Genomic DNA, 23,592 nt, shown 5'->3' with positions numbered 1-23,592 from the left:
AACACTAGTTGTTTCATTTTACCTTCTCATCCTCTATCTGTATTTTAAATTCCACCATATCGTGATCGCTCCTTCCAAGAGGATCCCTAACTATGAGATCATTAATCAATCCTGTCTCATTACACAGGACCAGATCTAGGATCGCTTGTTCCCTCGTAGGTTCCATTACATACTGTTCTCAGAAACTATCGTGGATACATTCTATAAACTCCTCCTCAAGGCTGCCTTGACCGACCTGGTTAAACCAATCGACATGTAGATTAAAATCAGTTATTTCTTTTTTTATTGCCTGCCCCACCATCTCGTTACTATTTGGTGGCCGATAGACTACTCCTTTCAGTGACTTTTTCGCCTTACTATTCCTGATTTCCACCCAAAGTGATTCAACCTTATCCTCCATAGCACCGATGTCATCCCTTACTATTGCCCGGATGTCACTCTTAAATAACAGAGCTACAACACCTCCCTTACCATCCACTCTGCCCTTCCAAATAGTTTGATACCCTTGGATATTTAGCTCCCAGTCATGACCATCCTTTAGCCATGATTCAACATTATCCTCCATAGCACCGATGTCATCCCTTACTATTGCCCGGATGTCATCCTTAAATAACAGAGCTACAACACCTCCCTTACCATCCACTGCCCTTCTGAATAGTTTGATACCCTTGGATATTTAGCTCCCAGTCATGACCATCCTTTAGCCATGTTTCAGTAATGGCCATTAAATCATAGTCATTCACGATGATTTGCGCCAGCAACTCATTTACCTTATTCCGAATACTATGAGCATTCAGGTAAACTACACTTATGTTGGCTTTTATACCTCTGTTTTGAATCTTAACACCTCGATCAGTAACCTCTCCTAAGTTATATTTCCTCTTAACTTTTCTCCTAATTTTCCTTGTCGTTGAACCCATATCTTCATGTAACAACCTGCTGCATAGCTTACCATTTACATTTTTACTTCCCGTTTTATTCCTTTTAGTATTACTGGGCCTATTCACTGAGCTCCCCTCAGTCACTGTGCCTTGTTCTGTCACTCTTTTTGATCTTTGACTATGGCTTCTCTGTCATCAATTTTCCCCCTTACTGCCTTTTGTTTCTGTACCTGTTTTACTACCTTCTGACTTCCTGCATCGGTTCCCATTCATCTGCCACATTAGTTTAAACCCTCCCCAACAACTCTAGCAAACACCCCCCCCCCCCCCTCCCCCCCCAAGGACATCGGTTCCAGTCCTGCCCAGGTGCAAACCTTCTGGTTTGTACTGGTCCCACCTCACCCAGAACCGGTTCCAATGCCCCAGGAATTAGAATCTCTCCCTCTTGCACCATCTCTCGAGCCACACATTCATCCTATCTATCCTGACATTCCTACTCTGACTAGCTCGTGGCATAGGTAGCAATCCTGAGATTACTACCTTTGAGGTCCTACTTTTTAGTTTCACTCCTAACTCCCTGAATTCAGCTTGCAGGATCTTGTCCCATTTTTTACCTATATCGTTGGTGCCTATGTGCACCATGACAGCTGGCTGTTCACCCTCTCCCCCCCCCCCCCCCACAGAATGGCCTGCAACCGCTCTGAGACATCCTTGACCCTTGCACCAGGGAGGCAACATACCATCCTGGAGTCTCAATTGCGTCCACAGAACCGCCTATCTATTCCCCTTACAATTGAATCGCCTATCACTATAGCCCTGCCATTCTTCTTCCTGCCCTCCTGCGCAGCAGAGCCAGCCACGATGCCATGAACCTGGCTGCTGCTGCCTTCCCCTGGTGAGCCATCTCCCTCAAGAGTATCCAAAGCGGTATATCTGTTTTGCAGGGAGATGACCGCAGGGGACAACTGCACTGCCTTCCTACTCTTGCTCTGTCTTTTGGTCACACATTTTCTATCTCCCTCAGTAACTTTCACCTGCGGTGTGACCAACTCGCTAAACGTGCTCTCCACGATGTCCTCAGGATCGCGGATGCTCCAAAGTGAGTCCATCCGCATCTCCAGAGCCATCAAGCGGTCTAACAGGAACTGCAACTGGACACACTTCTTGCACGTGAAGGAGCCAGGAGACAGTGGAGGTGTCCCTGAGCTCCTACATCGCACACGAGGAGCATGACACGGGTCTGGGCTCTCCTGCCATGTCTTAAAACTTTGGTTAATGTATACAATTACAATTCCAAAAAAAAACGAAGAAAAAATAATACCAATGAAAAGAAAAAGAAAAAAAGAAAAACTACTTACCAGTCACTTGCCAGGGATAAAAAGCACCTCCTCCCCCCCAGGCTTCGAATTCCCAAACTCACTCTTCGCTGTGTCTCACTCTGGCTGTGTCTTCTCTGGCTCACTGGGAGAACTGACTGAAGTACATGGAAGTACCGGGTAGGAGACAAAGAACTCTATCCCACAGATGTATTTGCACGAAAGATGTTCTTCCGGATGGAACTTATAAGGTAAAGGCCAGGCTTGCGGCAAGGGGATTTGAAGAAAACTTCGAAGATCAGGATTCAAGGGGAGATCCACCTCTGGCAGGAAAGGTTATTTTAAAGATCTTCTTGGCTCTATTAGCCACAAAGGCATGGAAATGCAAATCTATAGATATAAAAGCTGCCTTTTTGCAGGGGCATCAGCTCCAGAGAGACATTTTTCTCTGTCCTCCTAAAGAGGCAGCTAACACAGAAGGTGAACTCTGGAAGTTGAACAAATGTGTATATGGATTAAATGATGCGTCTAGAGTCTGGCATTTTTCGGTAAGGTCAATTTTGTTGCCAGTTGAAAGCAGATCCGACACCGTTTTACTGGCACTATAAAGGAAATCTTTCTGGCATCTTTATGATGCATGTCGATGATTTTTTTGGGGGGGGACCAATGATTTTGAAGCTATTGTAATCTCTGGTTTGAGGAAAGAATTCAGGGTTGGAAATCAGTCTTCCGGTGCATTTAAATATATTGGACTGGAAATCGGACAGACTAAGTTAGGGGCAACTTTACGTCAGCAATCTTATTTGGGAAGCATCGGCCCAATAGCAATTAGTCGCGGTCTTTCACAAAAAGACGTAGTGGTTTCAAAGATGGAAAAAAGAGCAACTGCGAAGTTTAATTGGGCAACTAACTTACGGGCAGCACGGTAGCATGGTGGTTAGCATAAATGCTTCACAGCTCCAGGGTCCCAGGTTCAATTCCCGGCTGGGTCACTGTCTGTGCGGAGTCTGCACGTCCTCCCCCTGTGTGCGTGGGTTTCCTCCGGGTGCTCCGGTTTCCTCCCACAGTCCAAAGATGTGCGGATTAGGTGGATTGGCCATGCTAAATTGCCCGTAGTGTCCTAAAAAGTAAGGTTAAGGGGGGGGTTGTTGGGTTACGGGTATAGGGTGGATACGTGGGTTTGAGTAGGGTGATCATTGCTCGGCACAACATCGAGGGCCGAAGGGCCTGTTCTGTGCTGTACTGTTCTATCTCTATCTAACTGAATTGGTTAGGTAGACAGGCTGGACCGGATGTTAGTTTTGATGTCTTAGACTTGAGTACAAAAATGGAAAAAAACCCGAAAGTGGAAGACCTAATGAGAGCAAATAAAGCGTTGGCCAAACTTAAAATGTAGGAGTGTGTTTGAGGCTCCCTGTTTTTGGTGATCTTAGTGCACTGGAAACTCAAATTTATGTGATGGGGTTTCAAGCGCAGGAGGTTTTATAATTTTCCTTTCGGGAACAATGGTAAATGTTGCCCTCTTGTGTGGGAAACAAAGAAAATAGGGGGAATGGTCGCTGGGACTTTAAGTCTTGTGGTGGCTGTAGATATGGCCTTTTACATATTTCAGATATTGACAGACATTTTGGGATTAGGGGATTTGGGTAACATACCCATTGAGTGTCACATTGACAATAAATCCCTGTGGGAAAATGTGCACTCTACAGGAAGTGTGAATGAGAAATGGTTAAGGATAGACATAGCAGGTTTGAGGCTAATGTTGGACAGAGGGGAGATAGCAAAAATTAAATGGGTTGACAGTAGCTATCAATTGCTTGATTGTTTTACGAAGAGGCTAGTTCATGTGATGTGGTGATAGAGTTATGGTGCAGAGTGTGTTCAAGGAAAGATAAAGGTGTTTGGGAAAAGGAGTAGAACTCTTCACTCTTTACTCAACAGCAACCAAAGCTAACACACAGCAGCGTAAGAGTCACAGCAGTGTAAAGGTCACAGCAGTGCAAGGGTCACAGCAGCATAAGGGTCACAGCAGTGTAAAGGTCACAGCAGTGTAAGGGTCACAGCAGCGTAGGGGTCACAGCAGTGTAAGGGTCACAGCAGTGTAAAGGTCACAGTAGTGTAAGGGTCACAGCAGTGTAAGGGTCACAGCAGTGCAAGGGTCACGGCAGTGTAAGGGTCACAGCAGTGTAAAGGTCACAGCAGTGTAAGGGTCACAGCAGCGTAGGGGTCACAGCAGTGTAAGGGTCACAGCAGTGTAAAGGTCACAGTAGTGTAAGGGTCACAGTAGTGTAAGGGTCACAGCAGCATAAGGGTCACGGCAGCGTAAGGGTCACAACAGCGTAAAGGTCACAGCAGTGTAAGGATCACAGCAGTGTAAGGGTCACAGCAGTGTAAGGGTCACAGCAGTGTAAGGGTCACAGCAGTGTAAAGGTCACAGCAGTGTAAGGATCACAGCAGTGTAAGGGTCACAGCAGTGTAAGGGTCACAGCAGTGTAAGGGTCACAGCAGCATAAGGGTCACAGCGGTGTAAGGGTCACAGCGGCGTAAGGGTCACAGCAGTGTAAAGGTCACAGCAGTGTAAGGATCACAGCAGTGTAAGGGTCACAGCAGTGTAAAGGTCACAGCAGTGTAAAGGTCACAGCAGTGTAAAGGTCACAGCAGTGTAAAGGTCACAGCAGTGTAAGGGTCACAGCAGTGTAAAGGTCACAGCAGTGTAAAGGTCACAGCAGTGTAAAGGTCACAGCAGTGTAAGGGTCACAGCAGCGTAAAGGTCACAGCAGTGTAAGGGTCACAGCAGTGTAAGGGTCACAGCAGCGTAAAGGTCACAGCGGTGTAAGGATCACAGCAGTGTAAGGGTCACAGCAGTGTAAGGGTCACAGCAGTGTAAGGGTCACAGCAGTGTAAGGGTCACAGCAGTGTAAAGGTCACAGCAGTGTAAGGATCACAGCGGTGTAAGGGTCACAGCAGTGTAAGGGTCACAGCAGTGTAAGGATCACAGCAGTGTAAAGGTCACAGCAGTGTAAGGATCACAGCAGTGTAAAGGTCACAGCAGTGTAAGGATCACAGCGGTGTAAGGGTCACAGCGGTGTAAGGGTCACAGCAGTGTAAGGATCACAGCAGTGTAAAGGTCACAGCAGTGTAAGGATCACAGCGGTGTAAGGGTCACAGCAGTGTAAGGGTCACAGCAGTGTAAAGGTCACAGCAGTGTAAGGATCACAGCAGTGTAAGGGTCACAGCAGTGTAAGGGTCACAGCAGTGTAAAGGTCACAGCAGTGTAAGGGTCACAGCGGTGTCAGGGTCACAGCAGTGTAAGGGTCACAGCAGTGTAAGGGTCACAGCAGTGTAAGGGTCACAGCAGTGTAAGGGTCACAGCAGTGTAAGGGTCACAGCAGTGTAAAGGTCACAGCAGTGTAAGGGTCACAGCGGTGTCAGGGTCACAGCAGTGTAAGGGTCACAGCAGTGTAAGGGTCACAGCAGTGTAAGGGTCACAGCAGTGTAAGGGTCACAGCAGTGTAAGGGTCACAGCAGTGTAAGGGTCACAGCAGTGTAAGGGTCACAGCAGTGTAAGGATCACAGCAGTGTAAGGGTCACAGCAGTGTAAGGGTCACAGCAGTGTAAGGGTCACAGCAGTGTAAAGGTCACAGCAGTGTAAGGATCACAGCAGTGTAAGGGTCACAGCAGTGTAAGGGTCACAGCAGTGTAAAGGTCACAGCAGTGTAAGGGTCACAGCGGTGTCAGGGTCACAGCAGTGTAAGGGTCACAGCAGTGTAAGGGTCACAGCAGTGTAAGGGTCACAGCAGTGTAAGGGTCACAGCAGTGTAAAGGTCACAGCAGTGTAAGGGTCACAGCGGTGTCAGGGTCACAGCAGTGTAAGGGTCACAGCAGTGTAAGGGTCACAGCAGTGTAAGGGTCACAGCAGTGTAAGGGTCACAGCAGTGTAAGGGTCACAGCAGTGTAAAGGTCACAGCAGTGTAAGGATCACAGCAGTGTAAGGGTCACAGCAGTGTAAGGGTCACAGCAGTGTAAAGGTCACAGCAGTGTAAGGATCACAGCAGTGTAAGGGTCACAGCAGTGTAAAGGTCACAGCAGTGTAAGGATCACAGCAGTGTAAGGGTCACAGCAGTGTAAGGGTCACAGCAGTGTAAGGGTCACAGCAGTGTAAGGGTCACAGCAGTGTAAGGGTCACAGCAGTGTAAGGGTCACAGCAGTGTAAAGGTCACAGCAGTGTAAGGATCACAGCAGTGTAAGGGTCACAGCAGTGTAAGGGTCACAGCAGTGTAAGGGTCACAGCAGTGTAAAGGTCACAGCAGTGTAAAGGTCACAGCGGTGTAAGGATCACAGCAGTGTAAGGGTCACAGCAGTGTAAGGGTCACAGCAGTGTAAAGGTCACAGCAGTGTAAAGGTCACAGCAGTGTAAAGGTCACAGCAGTGTAAGGGTCACAGCAGCGTAAAGGTCACAGCAGTGTAAGGATCACAGCAGTGTAAGGGTCACAGCAGTGTAAGGATCACAGCAGTGTAAGGGTCACAGCAGTGTAAAGGTCACAGCAGTGTAAGGGTCACAGCAGTGTAAGGATCACAGCAGTGTAAAGGTCACAGCACTGTAAGGGTCACAGCAGCATAAGGGCTGAAGCAGTGGAAGGGTTATAGTAATATCATTGGTGAGTTGCAATTCACCGACTGACCACTGGGTGTCTTACTAGTATATAGGTGAATGACAGAGTCAGATGAGCCTCAGACTGGCTGGAGGAAGCTGCAGAGAGGTTGCTTGTGCATGATCATACTGTTATTTTGTTATTTTGTATATAGTTGACCCACAGTTAATGTTAATAAATCATTTATAGCTTAAGCTACAAGCGTTGTTGCAATATAAATCAGGCCATCCAACAAAAACATTACATGGTACCGGGATTGGATGGTATTAGACACTGATAAAAAACAAGCCTGCTACGAGGTCCACAGAGATTTGCAGATTTTGCAGACTGCAAGGATTAACAACATGGAGTCGTTGAACCCAGCAATGAGTCTCAGATTTCATGGTAATGTGGACGGCAACTGGCGTGTGTTTAAAAACAATTTAATCTGTTTCTTACTGCAGTAAATTTAGAAGGTCAATGCGATTCACGTAAGGTAGCGATGCCCCTAACAGCGGCAGGGCTCGAAGCAATTGCTGTGTTTAATACGTTTAAATTTGCAAACGTTGAAGAGAGTAAGAAACTTAAAGAAATTATTTGAAGATTTGATGCACATTGTACCTTTAGAAAGAAGGACATTGATGAACGCTCTGTGTTTAGATCACGTTTACAGAAGTCAGGAGAGTCCATCGATCATTTCATCACTGATTTGAAGTTAAAAGCTGAAACCTGTAATTCCTCTGCGGTGGAATTTTCCATGATTCGGGATCAGATTGTGTTTGGTGTGAATGAGAATAAGCTGAGGGAACGGTTGCTGAGGGAATCGGAGCTGTCTTTGGAACAAACAGTTCAGATTCATCAGGCTCACGAGCCAGCAGCACAGCATTCGGAAATGTTTCTCAATAATGGCGGCATCTTCTTGGGGGGGGAAAACATTACGATTGCCGCCCTTTTTCCAAAAAGGCGGGAATCTTCCTGTAGTTCCTCGCACACCAACAAAGTTATAAAATTTTAATCGGGCGAGACAGGGAAGATGCAGGGAAGATGTTACCAATGATGGGTGTGATCAGAACCAGGGGACACAGCCTGAGGATTCAGGATAAACCATTTTGGACAGATATAAGGAGACATTTCTTCACCCAAAGAGTGGTGAGCCTGTGGAATTCATTACCACAGGAAGTAGTTGATGCTAAAACATTGAATAGAGGCGGCTGGATACAGCACTTGGGGGGAATGGGATCTGAGGCTGTGGGGAGAAAGGCTATTGAGTTGGATGATCAGCCATAATCGTGATGAATGGCGGAGCAGGCTCGAAGGGCCAAAAGGCCTCCTCCTGCTCCTATTTTCTATGTATCTATGTATAATCAGGACAAAGTGTTTCTGTGCAAAAGATGTGGTCAAAGGCACAAATTAACGCAGAGTCCAGCATTTGGCAGGTTTTGTTCCCGATGCAAAGGAAAAAAATCACTTTGCTCAGAAGTGTTACTCAACCCCAGATCAGTCAGCACAGTGGCAAACAGTCTCCAGCGATGAAACATCATTGTTTGTTGGAGTAATAATAGAGAAGAAGAATTTTTTGGAGACAGCAAATAATTCTACCGCACTTAAAAAAGTGCAAACTGACACTCCATTTAAAATTAATGCAGTTGATGAGGACAAATGGCACTTGAAGTGAATGGTACAGTGGTCCAATTGAAGTTCGACACTGGTGCTAATAATAATAATCACTATTGTCACAAGTAGGCTTCAATGAAGTTACTGTGAACAGCCCCTCGTCACCAAGTTCCGGCGCCTGCTCGGGGAGACCGGTACGGGAACCCGCACTGCTGGGCTTGTTCTGCATTATAAGCCAGCTATTTAGCTAACTGTGCTAAACCAGCCCCTGTAGAAGCCAGGTATTTCTAATACACCTAACATAGGTAAAAGATAGCTGTTTAAGCATAAATATTAAGCCCCAGTTTTAAAATTAAAGAAAACACATACTTTGCAAACTCATTGTCATAGTTTTAAAGTAACACAGAAGTCTGATAAGGCAAACACTTTTCATTACATTTCTCCAAGGCTGCAGTAGTGTACAGGCTGCAGTATTGTACGGGCTGCAGTAGTGTATGGGCTGAAGTAGCGTAAAGGCCGCAGTAGTGTACAGGCTGCAGTGGTGTATGGGCTGCAGTAGGGTACAGGCTGCAGTAGTGTATGGGCTGCAGTAGTGTAAGGGCTGCAGTAGTGTACGGGCTGCAGTAGTGTAAGGGCTACAGAAGTGCACAGGCTGCAGTAGTGTATGGGCTGCAGCAGTGTACAGGCTGCACTAGTGTACATGCTGCAGTAGTGTAGGGGCTGCAGTAGTGTACAGGCTGCAGCAGTGTATGTGCTGAAGTAGTGTACAGGCTGCAGTAGTGTACAGTCTGCAGTAGTGCACAGGCTGCAGTAGTGCACAGGCTGCAGTTGTGTACGGGCTGCAGTAGTGTACAGGCTGCAGTATTGTACAGGCTGCAGGAGGGTAAGGGCTGCTGTAGTGGAAGGGCTGAGTAGTTTACAGGCTGCATTAGTGTACAGGCTGCAGTAGTGTACGAGCTGCAGTAGTGTACAGGTTGCAGTAGTGTACTGGCTGCAGGAGTGTAAGGGCTGCAGTAGTGTACGAGGTGCAGTAGTGTACAAGCTGCAGTAGTGTAATGGCTGCAGTAGTGTCAGTGTTGCAGTCGTGTAAGGGCTGCACTAGTTTACGGGCTGCAGTAGTGTACAAGCTTCAGTAGTGTAAGGGCTGCAGTAGTGGAAGGGCTAAGTAGTTTACAGGCTGCATTAGTGTACAGGCTGCAGTAGTGTACGAGCTGCAGTAGTGTACAGGTTGCAGTAGTGTACGGGCTGCAGTAGTGTAAGGGCTGCAGTAGTGTACAAGCTGCAGTAGTGTAGGAGCTGCAGTAGTGTACAGGCTGCAGTAGTGTACGAGCTGCTGTAGTGTACTTGCTGCAGTAGTGTAAGGGCTGCAGTGGTGTATGGGTTGCAGTAGTGTACAGGTTGCAGTAGTGTACAATCCACAGCAGTGTACAGGCTGCAGTAGTGCACAGGCTGCAGTAGTGTACGGGCTGCAGTAGTGTACTGGCTGCAGGAGTGTAAGGGCTACAGTAGGGTAAGGGCTGCAGTAGTGTACGAGCTGCAGTAGTGTACAAGCTGCAGTAGTGTAATGGCTGCAGTAGTGTCAGTGTCGCAGTAGTGCAAGGGCTGCACTAGTTTACGGGCTGCAGTAGTGTACAAACTGCAGTAGTGTAAGGGCTGCAGTAGTGGAAGGGCTGAGTAGTTTACAGGCTGCATTAGTGTACAGGCTGCAGTAGTGCACAGGCTGCAGTAGTGCACAGGCTGCAGTTGTGTACGGGCTGCAGTAGTGTACAGGCTGCAGTATTGTACAGGCTGCAGGAGGGTAAGGGCTGCTGTAGTGTACGGGCTGCAGTAGTGTACTGGCTGCAGGAGTGTAAGGGCTGCAGTAGTGTATGAGGTGCAGTAGTGTAATGGCTGCAGTAGTGTCAGTGTTGCAGTCGTGTAAGGGCTGCACTAGTTTACGGGCTGCAGTAGTGTACAAGCTTCAGTAGTGTAAGGGCTGCAGTAGTGTCAGTGTTGCAGTCGTGTAAGGGCTGAGTAGTTTACAGACTGCATTAGTGTACAGGCTGTAGTGTACGAGCTGCAGTAGTGTACAGGTTGCAGTAGTGTACGGGCTGCAGTAGTGTAAGGGCTGCAGTAGTGTACAAGCTGCAGTAGTGTAGGAGCTGCAGTAGTGTACAGGCTGCAGGAGTGTACGGGCTGCTGTAGTGTACTTGCTGCAGTAGTGTAAGGGCTGCAGTGGTGTATGGGTTGCAGTAGTGTACAGGTTGCAGTAGTGTACAGGCCACAGTAGTGTACAGGCTGCAGTAGTGCACAGGCTGCAGTAGTGTACGGGCTGCAGTAGTGTACAAGCTGCAGTAGTGTAGGAGCTGCAGTAGTGTACAGACTGCAGTAGTGTACGGGCTGCTGTAGTGTACTTGCTGCAGTAGTGTAAGGGCTGCAGTGGTGTATGGGTTGCAGTAGTGTACAGGTTGCAGTAGTGTACAATCCACAGCAGTGTACAGGCTGCAGTAGTGCACAGGCTGCAGTAGTGTACGGGCTGCAGTAGTGTACTGGCTGCAGGAGTGTAAGGGCTACAGTAGGGTAAGGGCTGCAGTAGTGTACGAGCTGCAGTAGTGTACAAGCTGCAGTAGTGTAATGGCTGCAGTAGTGTCAGTGTCGCAGTAGTGCAAGGGCTGCACTAGTTTACGGGCTGCAGTAGTGTACAAACTGCAGTAGTGTAAGGGCTGCAGTAGTGGAAGGGCTGAGTAGTTTACAGGCTGCATTAGTGTACAGGCTGCAGTAGTGCACAGGCTGCAGTTGTGTACGGGCTGCAGTAGTGTACAGGCTGCAGTATTGTACAGGCTGCAGGAGGGTAAGGGCTGCTGTAGTGTACGGGCTGCAGTAGTGTACTGGCTGCAGGAGTGTAAGGGCTGCAGTAGTGTATGAGGTGCAGTAGTGTAATGGCTGCAGTAGTGTCAGTGTTGCAGTCGTGTAAGGGCTGCACTAGTTTACGGGCTGCAGTAGTGTACAAGCTTCAGTAGTGTAAGGGCTGCAGTAGTGTCAGTGTTGCAGTCGTGTAAGGGCTGAGTAGTTTACAGACAGCATTAGTGTACAGGCTGTAGTGTACGAGCTGCAGTAGTGTACAGGTTGCAGTAGTGTATGGGCTGCAGTAGTGTAAGGGCTGCAGTAGTGTACAAGCTGCAGTAGTGTAGGAGCTGCAGTAGTGTACAGGCTGCAGGAGTGTACGGGCTGCTGTAGTGTACTTGCTGCAGTAGTGTAAGGGCTGCAGTGGTGTATGGGTTGCAGTAGTGTACAGGTTGCAGTAGTGTTCAGGCCACAGTAGTGTACAGGCTGCAGTAGTGCACAGGCTGCAGTAGTGTACGGGCTGCAGTAGTGTACAAGCTGCAGTAGTGTAGGAGCTGCAGTAGTGTACAGACTGCAGTAGTGTACGGGCTGCTGTAGTGTACTTGCTGCAGTAGTGTAAGGGCTGCAGTAGTGTATGGGTTGCAATAGTGTACAGGTTGCAGTAGTGTACAAGCCACAGTAGTGTACAGGCTGCAGTAGTGCACAGGCTGCAGTAGTGTACGGGCTGCAGTAGTGTACTGGCTGCAGTAGTGTACAGGCTGCAGTAGTGTACTGGCTGCAGTAGTGCACAGGTGACAGTAGTGTACATGCTTCACTAGCGTACATGCTGCAGTAGTGTGAGGGCTGCACTAGTGTGAGTGTTGCAGTAGTGTACGGGCTGCAGTAGTGTACGGGCTGCAGTAGTGTACTGGCTGCAGTAGTGTAAGGGATGCAGTAGTGTACTGGCTGCAGTAGTGTAAGGGCCATAGTAGGGTAAGGGTAGTAGTAGTGTACAAGCTGCAGTAGTGTACAAGCTGCAGTAGTGTGTGAGCTGCAGTAGTGTACAAGCTGCAGCAGTGTAAGGGCTGCAGTAGTGTAATTGTTTCAGAAATGTAGGGGCTGCACTAGTTTACGGGCTGCAGTAATGTACAAGCTGCAGTAGTGTAAGGGCTGCAGTAGTATAAGGGCTGCAGTAGTTTACAGGCTGCATTAGTGTACAGGCTGCAGTAGTGTATGGGCTGCAGTAGTGTAAGGGCTGCAGTAGTGTACGAGCTGCAGTAGTGCACAGGTTGCAGTAGTGTACAAGCTGCAGTAGTGTACAGGCTGCATTAGTGTATGGGCTGCAGTAGTGTACAGGCTGAAGTAGTGCAAGGGTGCAGTAGTGTATGGGTTGCAGTAGTGTACAAGCCACAGTAATGTACAGGCTTCAGTAGTGCACAGGCTGCAGTAGTGTACGGGCTACAGTAGTGTAGGGGTTGCAGTAGTGTACGAGCTGAAGTAGAGTACAGGCTGCAGTAGTGTACAGGCTGCAGTATTGTACGGGCTTCAGTAGTGTACGGGCTGCAGTAGTGCACATGCTGCAGTAGTGTACAGGCTGCAGTAGTGTATGGGCTGCAGTAGTGTACAGGCTGCAATAGTGTATGGGCTGCAGTAGTGTACGGGCTGCAGTAGTGTACGGGCTGCAGTAGTGTACTGGCTGCAGAAGTGTATGGGCTGCAATAGTGTATGAGCTGCAGTAGTGTACGAGCTGCAGTTGTGTACAGGCTGCAGTAGTCTATGGGTTGCAGCAGTGTACAGGCTGCAGTAGTGTACAGGCTGCAGTAGTGTACATGCTGCAGTAATGTACAGGTTGTAGTAGTGTAAGGGCTGCAGTAGTGTACGGGCTGCAGTAGTGTACTGGCTGCAGTAGTGTATGGGCTGCAGTAGTGTTTGAGCTGCAGTAGTGTACGAGCTGCAGTAGTGTACATGCTGCAGTAGTGTATGGGTTGCAGTAGTGTACGGGCTGCAGTAGTTTACAGGCTGCATTAGTGTACAGGCTGCAGTAGTGTATGGGCTGCAGTAGTGTAAGGGCTGCAGTAGTGTACGAGCTGCAGTAGTGCACAGGTTGCAGTAGTGTACAAGCTGCAGTAGTGTACAGGCTGCATTAGTGTATGGGCTGCAGTAGTGTACAGGCTGAAGTAGTGCAAGGGTGCAGTAGTGTATGGGTTGCAGTAGTGTACAAGCCACAGTAATGTACAGGCTTCAGTAGTGCACAGGCTGCAGTAGTGTACGGGCTACAGTAGTGTAGGGGTTGCAGTAGTGTACGAGCTGAAGTAGTGTACAGGCTGCAGTAGTGTACAGGCTGCAGTATTGTACGGGCTTCAATAGTGTACGGGCTGCAGTAGTGCACATGCTGCAGTAGTGTACAGGCTGCAGTAGTGTATGGGCTGCAGTAGTGTACAGGCTGCAATAGTGTATGGGCTGCAGTAGTGTACGGGCTGCAGTAGTGTACGGGCTGCAGTAGTGTACTGGCTGCAGAAGTGTATGGGCTGCAATAGTGTATGAGCTGCAGTAGTGTACGAGCTGCAGTTGTGTACAGGCTGCAGTAGTCTATGGGTTGCAGCAGTGTACAGGCTGCAGTAGTGTACAGGCTGCAGTAGTGTACATGCTGCAGTAATGTACAGGTTGTAGTAGTGTAAGGGCTGTAGTAGTGTACGGGCTGCAGTAGTGTACTGGCTGCAGTAGTGTATGGGCTGCAGTAGTGTTTGAGCTGCAGTAGTGTACGAGCTGCAGTAGTGTACATGCTGCAGTAGTGTATGGGTTGCAGTAGTGTACGGGCTGCAGTAATGTACAGGTTGTAGTAGTGTAAGGTCTGCAGTAGTGTATGGGTTGCAGCAGTGTACAGGCTGCAGTAGTGTACAGGCTGCAGTAGTGTACATGCTGCAGTAATGTACAGGTTGTAGTAGTGTAAGGGCTGCAGTAGTGTACGAGCTGCAGTAGTGTATGGGTTGCAGTAGTGTACGGGCTGCAGTAGTGTACGGGTTGCAGTAGTGTAAGGGATGCAGTAGTGTACAGGCTGCAGTAGTGTATGGGCTGGAACAGTGTAAGGGCTGCAGTAGCGTACAGGCAGCAGTCATGTGCGAGCTGCAGTAATGTGCAGGCTGCAGTAGTGTTTAGGCTGCAGTAGTGTACACGCTGCAGTAATGTACAGGTTGTAGTAGTGTACTGCTGCAGTAGTGTACTGGCTGCAGTAGTGTAAGGGCTGCAGTAGTTTACAGGCTTGAGTAGTGCATGGGCTGCAGTAGTGAATGTGATGCAGTAGTGTATGGGCTGCAGGAATGTACGGGCTGCAGTAGTGTATGGGCTGCAGTAGTGTACGGGCTGCAGTAGTGTATGGGCTGCAGTAGTGTAAGGGCTGCAGTAGTGTACTGGCTGCAGTAGTGTACGGGCTGCAGTAGTGTACGGGCTGCAGTAGTGTATGGGCTGCAGTAGTGTACGGGCTGCAGTAGTGTATGGGCTGCAGTAGTGTACTGGCTGCAGTAGTGTATGGGCTGCAGTAGTGTACGGGCTGCAGTAGTGTACGGGCTGCAGTAGTGTATGGGCTGCAGTAGTGTACGGGCTGCAGTAGTGTATGGGCTGCAGTAGTGTACGGGCTGCAGTAGTGTACGAGCTGCAGTAGTGTATGGGCTGCAGTAGTGTATCGGCTGCAGTGGTGTGATAGTTGCCAATTGGATGGGACTGACAATGCCTTTTCCAGCCATTCTGTCTGGGCTTCCGGCGCCGCTTGGCTTTTGGGATCCATCGGATGGATATCACCGCTCCCCCCTTGCTGTGACCCCCCAACCTTCCTGTGCCCTGCCCCTGCCCCCCCCCTGCTGTGACCACCCCAACCTTCCTGTGCCCTGCCCCTGCCCCCCACCCCCGCTGTGCCCCACGCCCATCCACTGCCCAGCTGTGCCCCGCCCACTGCCCAGCTGTGCCCCGCCCACTGCCCAGCTGTGCCCCGCCCACTGCCCAGCTGTGCCCCGCCCACTGGCCAGCTGTGCCCCGCCCACTGCCCAGCTGTGCCCCGCCCCCACCCCACTGGCAGCATGATCAGATGATTCCCCCCCTGGCCGATAAGCAGCTGACGGTTGAGTGAAAGGCAGTTACCTACCCGTGCATTTCTTAATGTCGGAATCTTGCAGGCCTCGGGGCAGTGTTAGTTTACAGGTGAAATCATCCTCCCAGAACTCAGCGAACCAGATATTCCTCCGATTGTTTTGTAGCGAGCGGCTGGTGAAATATTGGTCAAATCCTGGGATCAGAGAGAGAGTGTGCTTGACAAACACGACAAGTCATGGGGGGGAGATATTCCCACTTTTTTCAAATTGTTATCTCCGGATGGGAAAATCGGAGAGCAGACCGGCAGGTGCTGGCAGGGAATTCCCGCTGTACGTTTGTGTCTCGCCATGTGTTTCTCACCCCGCCAGCTACCATGGATCCTGACGGATCGGCCCCTTCTCAAAACAAACCCAAAAGGATGCACCCCTCCATCCACCCCATGGTGCACGAGAATCCCCTCCCTCCGAGAGCCTCTCAGCCTCCAATCGACTCGGAACCACCCCTCCACCCGGAAGCCTACCCTCATCCCACGGGCATGGAAACACCCCTTTCCACTGGGAAGCCCCCTCCCACCCACCATGGACACAGAACCCCTCTTCTAACAGGAAACTCCCTCTCAACGGACACGTGATTCCCCTGGCAACAACCCCACTCTTCCCCCCCACTCCCCCCCCGCTTCCCCCCCCGCTTCCCCCCACCGATGGCGTGATGTCACAGGGACCTATGTGAAGAGAAGCGAGCAGCGGGTACGGGTTTTACCATAGAATTTATAGAATTTACAGTGCAGAAGGAGGCCATTCGGCCCATCGAGTCTGCACCAGCTCTTGGAAAGAGCACCCTACCCAAGGTCAACACCTCCACCCTATCCCCATACCAGTAACCCCACCCACACTAAGGGCAATTTTGGACACTAAGGGGCAATTTATCATGGCCAATCGTCTTTGGACTGTGGGAGGAAACCGGAGCACCCGGAGGAAACCCACGCCCACATGGGGAGAACGTGCAGACTCCAGACAGCGACCCAATGGGGAATCGAACCTGGGACCCTGGCGCTGTGAAGCCACAGTGCTAGCCACTGTGCTACCGTGCTGCCCGAAATCGGCATCTCTTCAGAAACCCCAATACACTGTCAGCCTATTCTTACCCTCCACACTCGGCTCTTCCATCGCTCTCCTGGCAGTAAATCCAAATTCTATCCTCTGGAAATATCCCACTAAGGGGCAATTTAGCATGGCCAATCCACCTAACCTGCACGTCTTTGGACTATGGGAGGAAACCGGAGCACACGGAGGAAACCCGCGCACGCACGGGGAGAACGTGCAGACTCCGCACAGACAGTGACGCAAGCCGGGAATCGACCCTGGGACCCTGGAGCTAACCACTGTGCTACCGTGCCTACTAATGTAACAGAGATAGGGAGGGTTGTCGGGGTGTACGTGTGACACTAATAAACGTTATTATATTATTATAACCTTCCCCATCTATGTAACCTCCTCCAGTTTCTATAATCCTCCCTATTTATGAAATCTCCTCCAACCAGCACTGTAATCTGCTCCATCCTCTACAACCCCACCATATCTGTAACATACCCCAGCCCCTCTGACCCTCTGTATCTTTGTAATCTCCTCCATTCTCTATAGCCCTCACTATCTCTGTAACCTCCTCCAGTCTCAACAACCCTCCCTAACTGTAACCTCCTCCAGTCCCAACAACCCTCCCTATCTCTGTAACCTCCTCCAGTCTCAACAACCCTCCCTAACTGTAACCTCCTCCAGCCCCTACAACCCTCCCTATCTCTGTAAGCTCCTCCAGTCGTAACAACCCTCCCTATCTCTGTAACCCCCTCCAGTCCCAACAACCCTCCCTATCTCTGTCACCTCCAGTCCCAACAACCCTCCCTAACTCTGTAACCTCCTCCAGTCCCAACAACCATCCCTATCTCTGTAACCTCCTCCAGTCCCAACAACCCTCCCTAACTCTGTAACCTCCTCCAGTCCCAACAACCCTCCCTATCTCTGTAACCTCCTCCAGTACCAACAACCCTCCCTATCTCTGTAACCTCCTCCAGTCCCGACAACCCTCCCTATCTCTGTAACCTCCTCCAGTCCCAACAACCCTCCCTATCTCTGTAACCTACTCCAGCCCCTACAACCCTCCCTATCTATGTAACCTCCTCCAGCCCCGACAACCCTCACTATCACTGTAACCTCCTGCAGTCCCGATAACCCTCCCTATCTCTGTAACCTACTCCAGCCCCTACAACCCTCCCTATCTCTGTAACCTCCTCCAGCCCCGACAACCCTCACTATCACTGTAACCTCCTCCAGCCCCGATAACCCTCCCTATCTCTGTAACCTCCTCAGCCCCGACAACCCTTCCTATCTCTGTAACCTCCTCCAGCCCCGACAACCCTCACTATCACTGTAACCTCCTGCAGCCCCGACAACCCTCCCTTTCTCTGTAACCTCCTCAGCCCCTATAACCCTCCCTATCTCTGTAACCTCTACTATCGTGCTAGTTTCTAATCCACTGACTCAGGCCTTAGTTTTCTTCTGCTTTTTCCTCGTCTCGCTCCCCACATAATGCCCCCACCCACCCCCCCACCCCCCACCCCCCCCTCCCCCACACTCACACCCCCTCTACACCTCCACCCTCCTGGCCTGAATGAGACAGCCCTTCCTAAATGGCTTGGGGTCCCAGACAGGGGGCTCCCAAGGTGTCTATTCGACCATGAAGGGAGGGTGGACATCACCTTTAAGACTTGCCTAACCCAGGCTGATTGAACCGTGCAGGCCGTGATGGAAGCGGCCATCCTTCTCGACCGTCGTTTTGCCGCCCAGTGTTTTCCTCTTGCTCTCAGGGGTTGGGATGGGGGGGGGGGGGGGGGGGGGCGGTGAGGGGGTGCCCCCCCTACATGTCTGCCCCCCTTGCCAGCCCTGACCCAAACAAAATCGACTCCTAGGCTGGGACTAGTCCAATACCACTGTAGGCCGCAAACAGAGCCTGGGACCAATGGGCCAACCAACGAACAGGGCTAAGGTTAGGGATAGGGGAGGGAGGATGGTGGTAGGTGGAGGAAGCACCAGGCAGCTGTGAGGGGAGGGGGGGTGGTGAGCTAGGATATGGGAAGACGCAGTTCCTTACCCTCGATGGATGCCCGCTTTGGCAAGATGGTGACGGCCCCTTCGGCTACTTCCTCCTGGTGCAGGACGGGGGAGGCCTTGGCCCCCCAGCTGTCTGACCCCACCCACAGGAAATGGCCGGTCAGGTTGGCAAGATTGGCAGCTTCCAGCACCCTCCTGCGGAATCAGAGAGAGAGAGAGAGAGACGGATCAGTGCCAACATCTGGTAGTGACCGATGGTGTTTTGGGATGGGGCTGAGAGAGGGAGAGGGGGTACAGGTAGCGGAGAGTGGAAACTTGGGATGGGGGCGGAGCGGAGGAATGGACAACACAGAGGGCCAGCAAATCCCCCCCTCCCCTCACCTCACCGCCCCACGCCCAGCTAGCCCCACAACCGCATGAGGAACGACCAGGTTGGGGAGGCGGGGGACGAGGTAATCAGAGGGGTAAGTGAAGGGGGATGCAGGGGGAATGATAAATGTGAGGCCTTGGAGGGGGAGGCGAAGTGAGTTGACCGTCGAGACAGTGAGTGGGTGGTCAGGGGGTGTGGGTCGACCATTTACTGGGCGTAACCGCGAGCAGGCGGTGAGGCCTGAGGCCTTACTGGATGTCGTCCTCGTTGGCGAATATAATGATCCCGCGAGCGTTCGGCGTTTCCATGAGGCGACCGATGATCTTCTCAAACTCGCCGGGCTTGGGCTCCCGGGGGATCTTCAGCGACTGGGCGATGCACACCCCGCCTGAGAATGGAGAACGGAGAAAGTTAATCAGAGGGGGACATTACCCCTGCTTTGACTAACCTCAAAATCAGGGAAAGGGGACACAGCAAACCGCCATCTTGGATTGCACCAGTTGAAAGGCTCAGTAGGCCCGTGTAGGCCGGGAGGAGTAAAGACGGAGCTTTTACCACCTTCGCCCACCCCCCGCCCACCCCCCCCCCCCCCCCCCCCCCCACCCCCCACCCCCCACCTCCCAATCCTTCTCCCAGGATGACTAGATGGTTTCTAACGACAACCCAATACTTTCCATTGCCGCTGGGAGAAACTTTATATTCTTGATTGATTTGGCGAATTGAATTCAAATCTCCAACCCTATCCCCAGAGCGGCCAGGATGGGATTTGAACCAACACGGGGACAGCTAGTCTCAAACCCAGATATACCGACAGAGTCACCAACCCAGCAATATTCCCTCTTCCTATTTGCCCTTCCCATGGGCCAAGGGGCACCTCAACTTGAAGTGTCCTCCGGCAGGGATGAAATTAATTTCAGACCTCAGTACGGGGAGGCTGGGAAGGGGCACCACCTCTTTGAATGCAGGGGGAGCGTGCGAGGAGGGGGCAACAGTTGGCACAGGGCTGGCCCACTATGGCCCTGGCAAAATGCCTGGAAGCCCTCAAAACCCCCCATTGTTGCGCTTAAAGTGGCTTTTAGCTGGCAAAGATGTGGTCTGAGATTCCCAAATGCAGTGATAGTCCCAATGCTGGACGTCAGGGTCCCAATACTGGACGTGAGGGTCCCAATTCCTGGACATGAGGGTCTCAATGACGGGAGGGAGGGTCACAATGCTGGGAGTGAGGGTCTCAATGATGGGAGTGAGGGTCTCAATGGGAGTGAGAATCTCAATGGGAGTGAGGGTCACAATGGGGTGAGGGGCTCAATGGGAGTGAGGATCTCAATGGGAGTGAGGGTCATAATGGGGTGAGGGGCCTAATGGGAGTGAGGATCTCAATGGGAGTGAGGGTCACAATGGGGTGAGGGTCCCAGTGGGTCACAATGGGAGTGAGGGACTCAATGGGAGTGAGGGTCTCAATGGGAGTGAAGATCTCAACGGGAGTGAGGGTCTCAATGGGAGTGAAGATCTCAATGGGAGTGAGGGTCTCAGTGGGAATGAGGATCTCAATGGGAGTGAGGGGCTCAATGGGAGTGAGGGGCTCAATGGGAGTGAGGGTCTCAATGAGAGTGAGGATCTCAATGGGAGTGAGGGGCTCAATGGGAGTGAGGGGCTCAATGGGAGTGAGGGTCTCAATGGGTGAGGGTCTCAATGAGAGTGAGGATCTCAATGGGAGTGAGGGGCTCAATGGGAGTGAGGGTCTCAATGGGAGTGAGGGTCTCAATGAGAGTGAGGATCTCAATGGGAGTGAGGGGCTCAATGGGAGTGAGGGTCTCAATGGGAGTGAGGTTCTCAATGGGAGTGAGGGTCTGAATGGGGGTGAGGGTCTCAATGAGAGTGAGGATCTCAATGGTGGTGAGGGTCTCCATGGGAGTGAAGATCTCAATGAGTGAGGATCTCAATGGGAGTGAGGGGCTCTATGGGGAGTGAGGGTCTCAGAGGGAATGAGGATCTCAATGCGAGTGAGGGTCTCAATGGGAGTGAAGATCTCAATGGGAGTGAGGGTCTCAATGGGAGTGAGGATCTCAATGAGAGTGAGGATCTCAATGGGAGTGAGGGTCTCAATGGGAGTGAGGATCTCAGTGGGAGTGACGATCTCAATGGGAGCGAAGATCTCAATGGGAGTGAGGGTCTCCATGGGAGTGAGGGTTTCAAAGGGAGTGAGGGTCTCAATGGGAGTGAGGGTCAGTGGGAATGAGGATCTCAATGGGAGTGAGGTTCTCAATGGGAGTGAAGATCTCAATGGGAGTGAGGGTCTCAATGGGAGTGAGGGGCTCAATGGGAGTGAGGGTCTCAATGGGAGTGAGGACCGCAGTGCGAGTGAGGGTCTCAATGGGAGTGAGGGTCTCAATGGGAGTGAGGTTCTTAATGGGAGTGAAGATCTCAAAGGGAGTGAGGGTCTCAAAGGGAGTGAGGGTCTCAATGGGAGTGAGGACCCCAGTGCGAGTGAGGGTCTCGATATTGAGAGTAAAGGTCCGATGTGAGGGTCCACGCCTCCTCTCCACCCTGAGGCAGCTTTGTGGATCTTACCGGCCTCCCTCGAGATCTGTGCGAAGGCTTCAACGCCACTCTCTCCATAGTTGCCCTCGGAAGCGATGGTGGAAACGTAATTCCAGCCCAGAGCTTTGACGATGTCCACCATGGCCTGGGCCTGGTAGGAGTCCGGGGGAACCACTCGCGAGAAGTAATCATAACGATTGTTGTCACTGAGTTCGGGGGCTGTCGAGGCGTAACTAATCTGGGGAATCTGGGAAGAGGGAACAGAGGAATGAGTTAGAGTCTAAACCCGGTGTCACAAATTCCGCCAGGTTCTTGTCCCGTCCACAGCGCTGAGGGAGCGCAGCAGTGTCGGAGGGTCCGTGCTGAGGGAGCGCTGCACTGTCGGAGATTCAGTGCTGAGGGAGCGCTGCACTGTCGGAGGGTCAGTGCTGAGGGAGCGCCGCACTGTCGGAGGGTCAGTGCTGAGGGAGCGCTGCAATGTTCGAGGGTCAGTGCTGAGGGAGCGCTGCAATGTTCGAGGGTCAGTGCTGAGGGAGCACCGCACTGTCGGAGGGTCAGTCCTGAGGGAGCGCTGCACTGTCGGAGGGTCCGTGCTGAGGGAGCGCCGCACTGTCGGAGGGTCCGTGCTGAGGGAGCGCCGCACTGTCGGAGGGTCAGTGCTGAGGGAGCGCCACACTGTCGGAGGGTCAGTGCTGAGGGAGCGCCGCACTGTCGGATGGTCAGTGCTGAGGGAGCGCAGCACTGTCGGATGGTCAGTACTGAGGGAGCGGCGCACTGTCGGAGGGTCAGCGCTGAGGGAGTGCTGCACTGTCGGAGCGTCAGTGCTGAGGGAGCGCCGCACTGTCGGAGGGTCAGTGCTGAGCGAGCGCTGCAATGTTCGATGATCAGTGCTGAGGGAGTGCTGCACTGTCGGAGCGTCAGTGCTGAGGGAGCGCTGCACTGTCGGAGATTCAGTGCTGAGGGAGCGCCTCACTGTCAGAGGGTCAGTGCTGAGGGAGCGCCGCACTGTCGGAGGGTCAGTGCTGAGGGAGCGCCGCACTGTCGGATGGTCAGTGCTGAGGGAGCACCGCACTGTCGGATGGTCAGTACTGAGGGAGCGCTGCAATGTTCGAGGGTCAGTGCTGAGGGAGTGCTGCACTGTCAGAGCGTCAGTGCTGAGGGAGCGCTGCACTGTCGGAGATTCAGTGCTGAGGGAGCGCCGCACTGTCAGAGGGTCAGTGCTGAGGGAGCGCCGCACTATTGGAGGGTCAGTGCTGAGGGAGCGCCGCACTGTCGGAGTGTCAGTGCTGAGGGAGCGTAGCACTGTCGGAGGGTCAGTGCTGAGGGAGCGCTGCACTGTCGGAGGGTCAGTCCTGAGGGAGAGCCGCACTGTCGGATGCTCAGTGCTCAGGGAGAGCTGCACTGTCGGAGGGTCAGTGCTGAGGGAGAGCCGCACTGTCAGATGGTCAGTGCTCAGGGAGAACAGCACTGTCGGAGGGTGAGTTCTGAGGGGGCGCTGCACTGTCAGAGGGTGAGTTCTGAGGGAGTGCCGCACTATCGGAGTGTCAGTGCTAAGGAAGCGCCGCACTGTTGGGGGGTCAGTGCTGAGGGAGTGCCACACTGTCGGAGGGTCAGTCCTGAGGGAGCGCCGCACTGTTGCAGGGTCAGTGCTGAGGGAGCGCCGCACTGTCGGAGGGTCAGTCCTGAGGGAGAGCCGCACTGTCGGAGGGTGAGTTCTGTGGGAGCGCTGCACTGTCGGAGGGTCAGTTCTGAGGGAGCACCACACTGTCGGAGGGTCAGTGCTGAGGGAGCACCGCACTGTCGGAGGGTGAGTTCTGAGGGAGCACTACACTGTCGGAGGGTGAGTTCTGAGGGAGTGCCACACTGTCGGAGGGTCAGTCCTGAGGGAGCGCCGCACTGTTGGAGGGTCAGTGCTGAGGGAGCGCCGCACTGTCGGAGGGTGAGTCCTGAGGGAGAGCCGCACTGTCGGAGGGTCAGTGCTGAGGGAGCGCCGCACTATCGGAGGGTCAGTGCTGAGGGAGCGCTGCACTGTCGGACGGTCAGTGCTGAGGGAGCGCCACACTGTCGGAGGGTGAGTTCTGAGGGAGCACAGCACTGTCGAAGGGTCAGTGCTGAGGGAGCGCTGCACTGTCGGAGGGTCAGTGCTGAGGGAGCGCCACACTGTCGGAGGGTCAGTGCTGAGGGAGCACCGTACTGTCGGAGGGTCAGTGCTGAGGGAGCGCCGCACTGTCGGAGGGTGAGTTCTGAGGGAGC

General features: G+C 52.1%; 1 protein-coding gene across 2 annotated transcripts in view; it reads right to left on the bottom strand.

Moving 5' to 3' along the window:
* The window catches only part of LOC119955806 (metabotropic glutamate receptor 6-like), a 104,868-nt gene that overhangs the window by 58,734 nt on the left and 22,542 nt on the right, over positions 1–23,592 (bottom strand). For both annotated transcript variants that reach the window (XM_038782396.1, XM_038782395.1), the window contains exons 3-6: positions 21,370–21,586; positions 19,054–19,189; positions 18,472–18,626; positions 15,380–15,520 (exon numbers count right to left, since the gene is read on the bottom strand). In XM_038782396.1, the coding sequence (XP_038638324.1) occupies positions 15,380–15,520; positions 18,472–18,626; positions 19,054–19,189; positions 21,370–21,586 (649 nt within the window). The remainder of the gene's footprint in view (positions 1–15,379; positions 15,521–18,471; positions 18,627–19,053; positions 19,190–21,369; positions 21,587–23,592) is intronic.

This window comes from Scyliorhinus canicula, chromosome 21 (genome assembly GCF_902713615.1).
Source record: "Scyliorhinus canicula chromosome 21, sScyCan1.1, whole genome shotgun sequence".
Classification (NCBI taxonomy): domain Eukaryota; kingdom Metazoa; phylum Chordata; class Chondrichthyes; order Carcharhiniformes; family Scyliorhinidae; genus Scyliorhinus; species Scyliorhinus canicula.
This window is presented reverse-complemented; position numbering and strand designations above follow the sequence as displayed.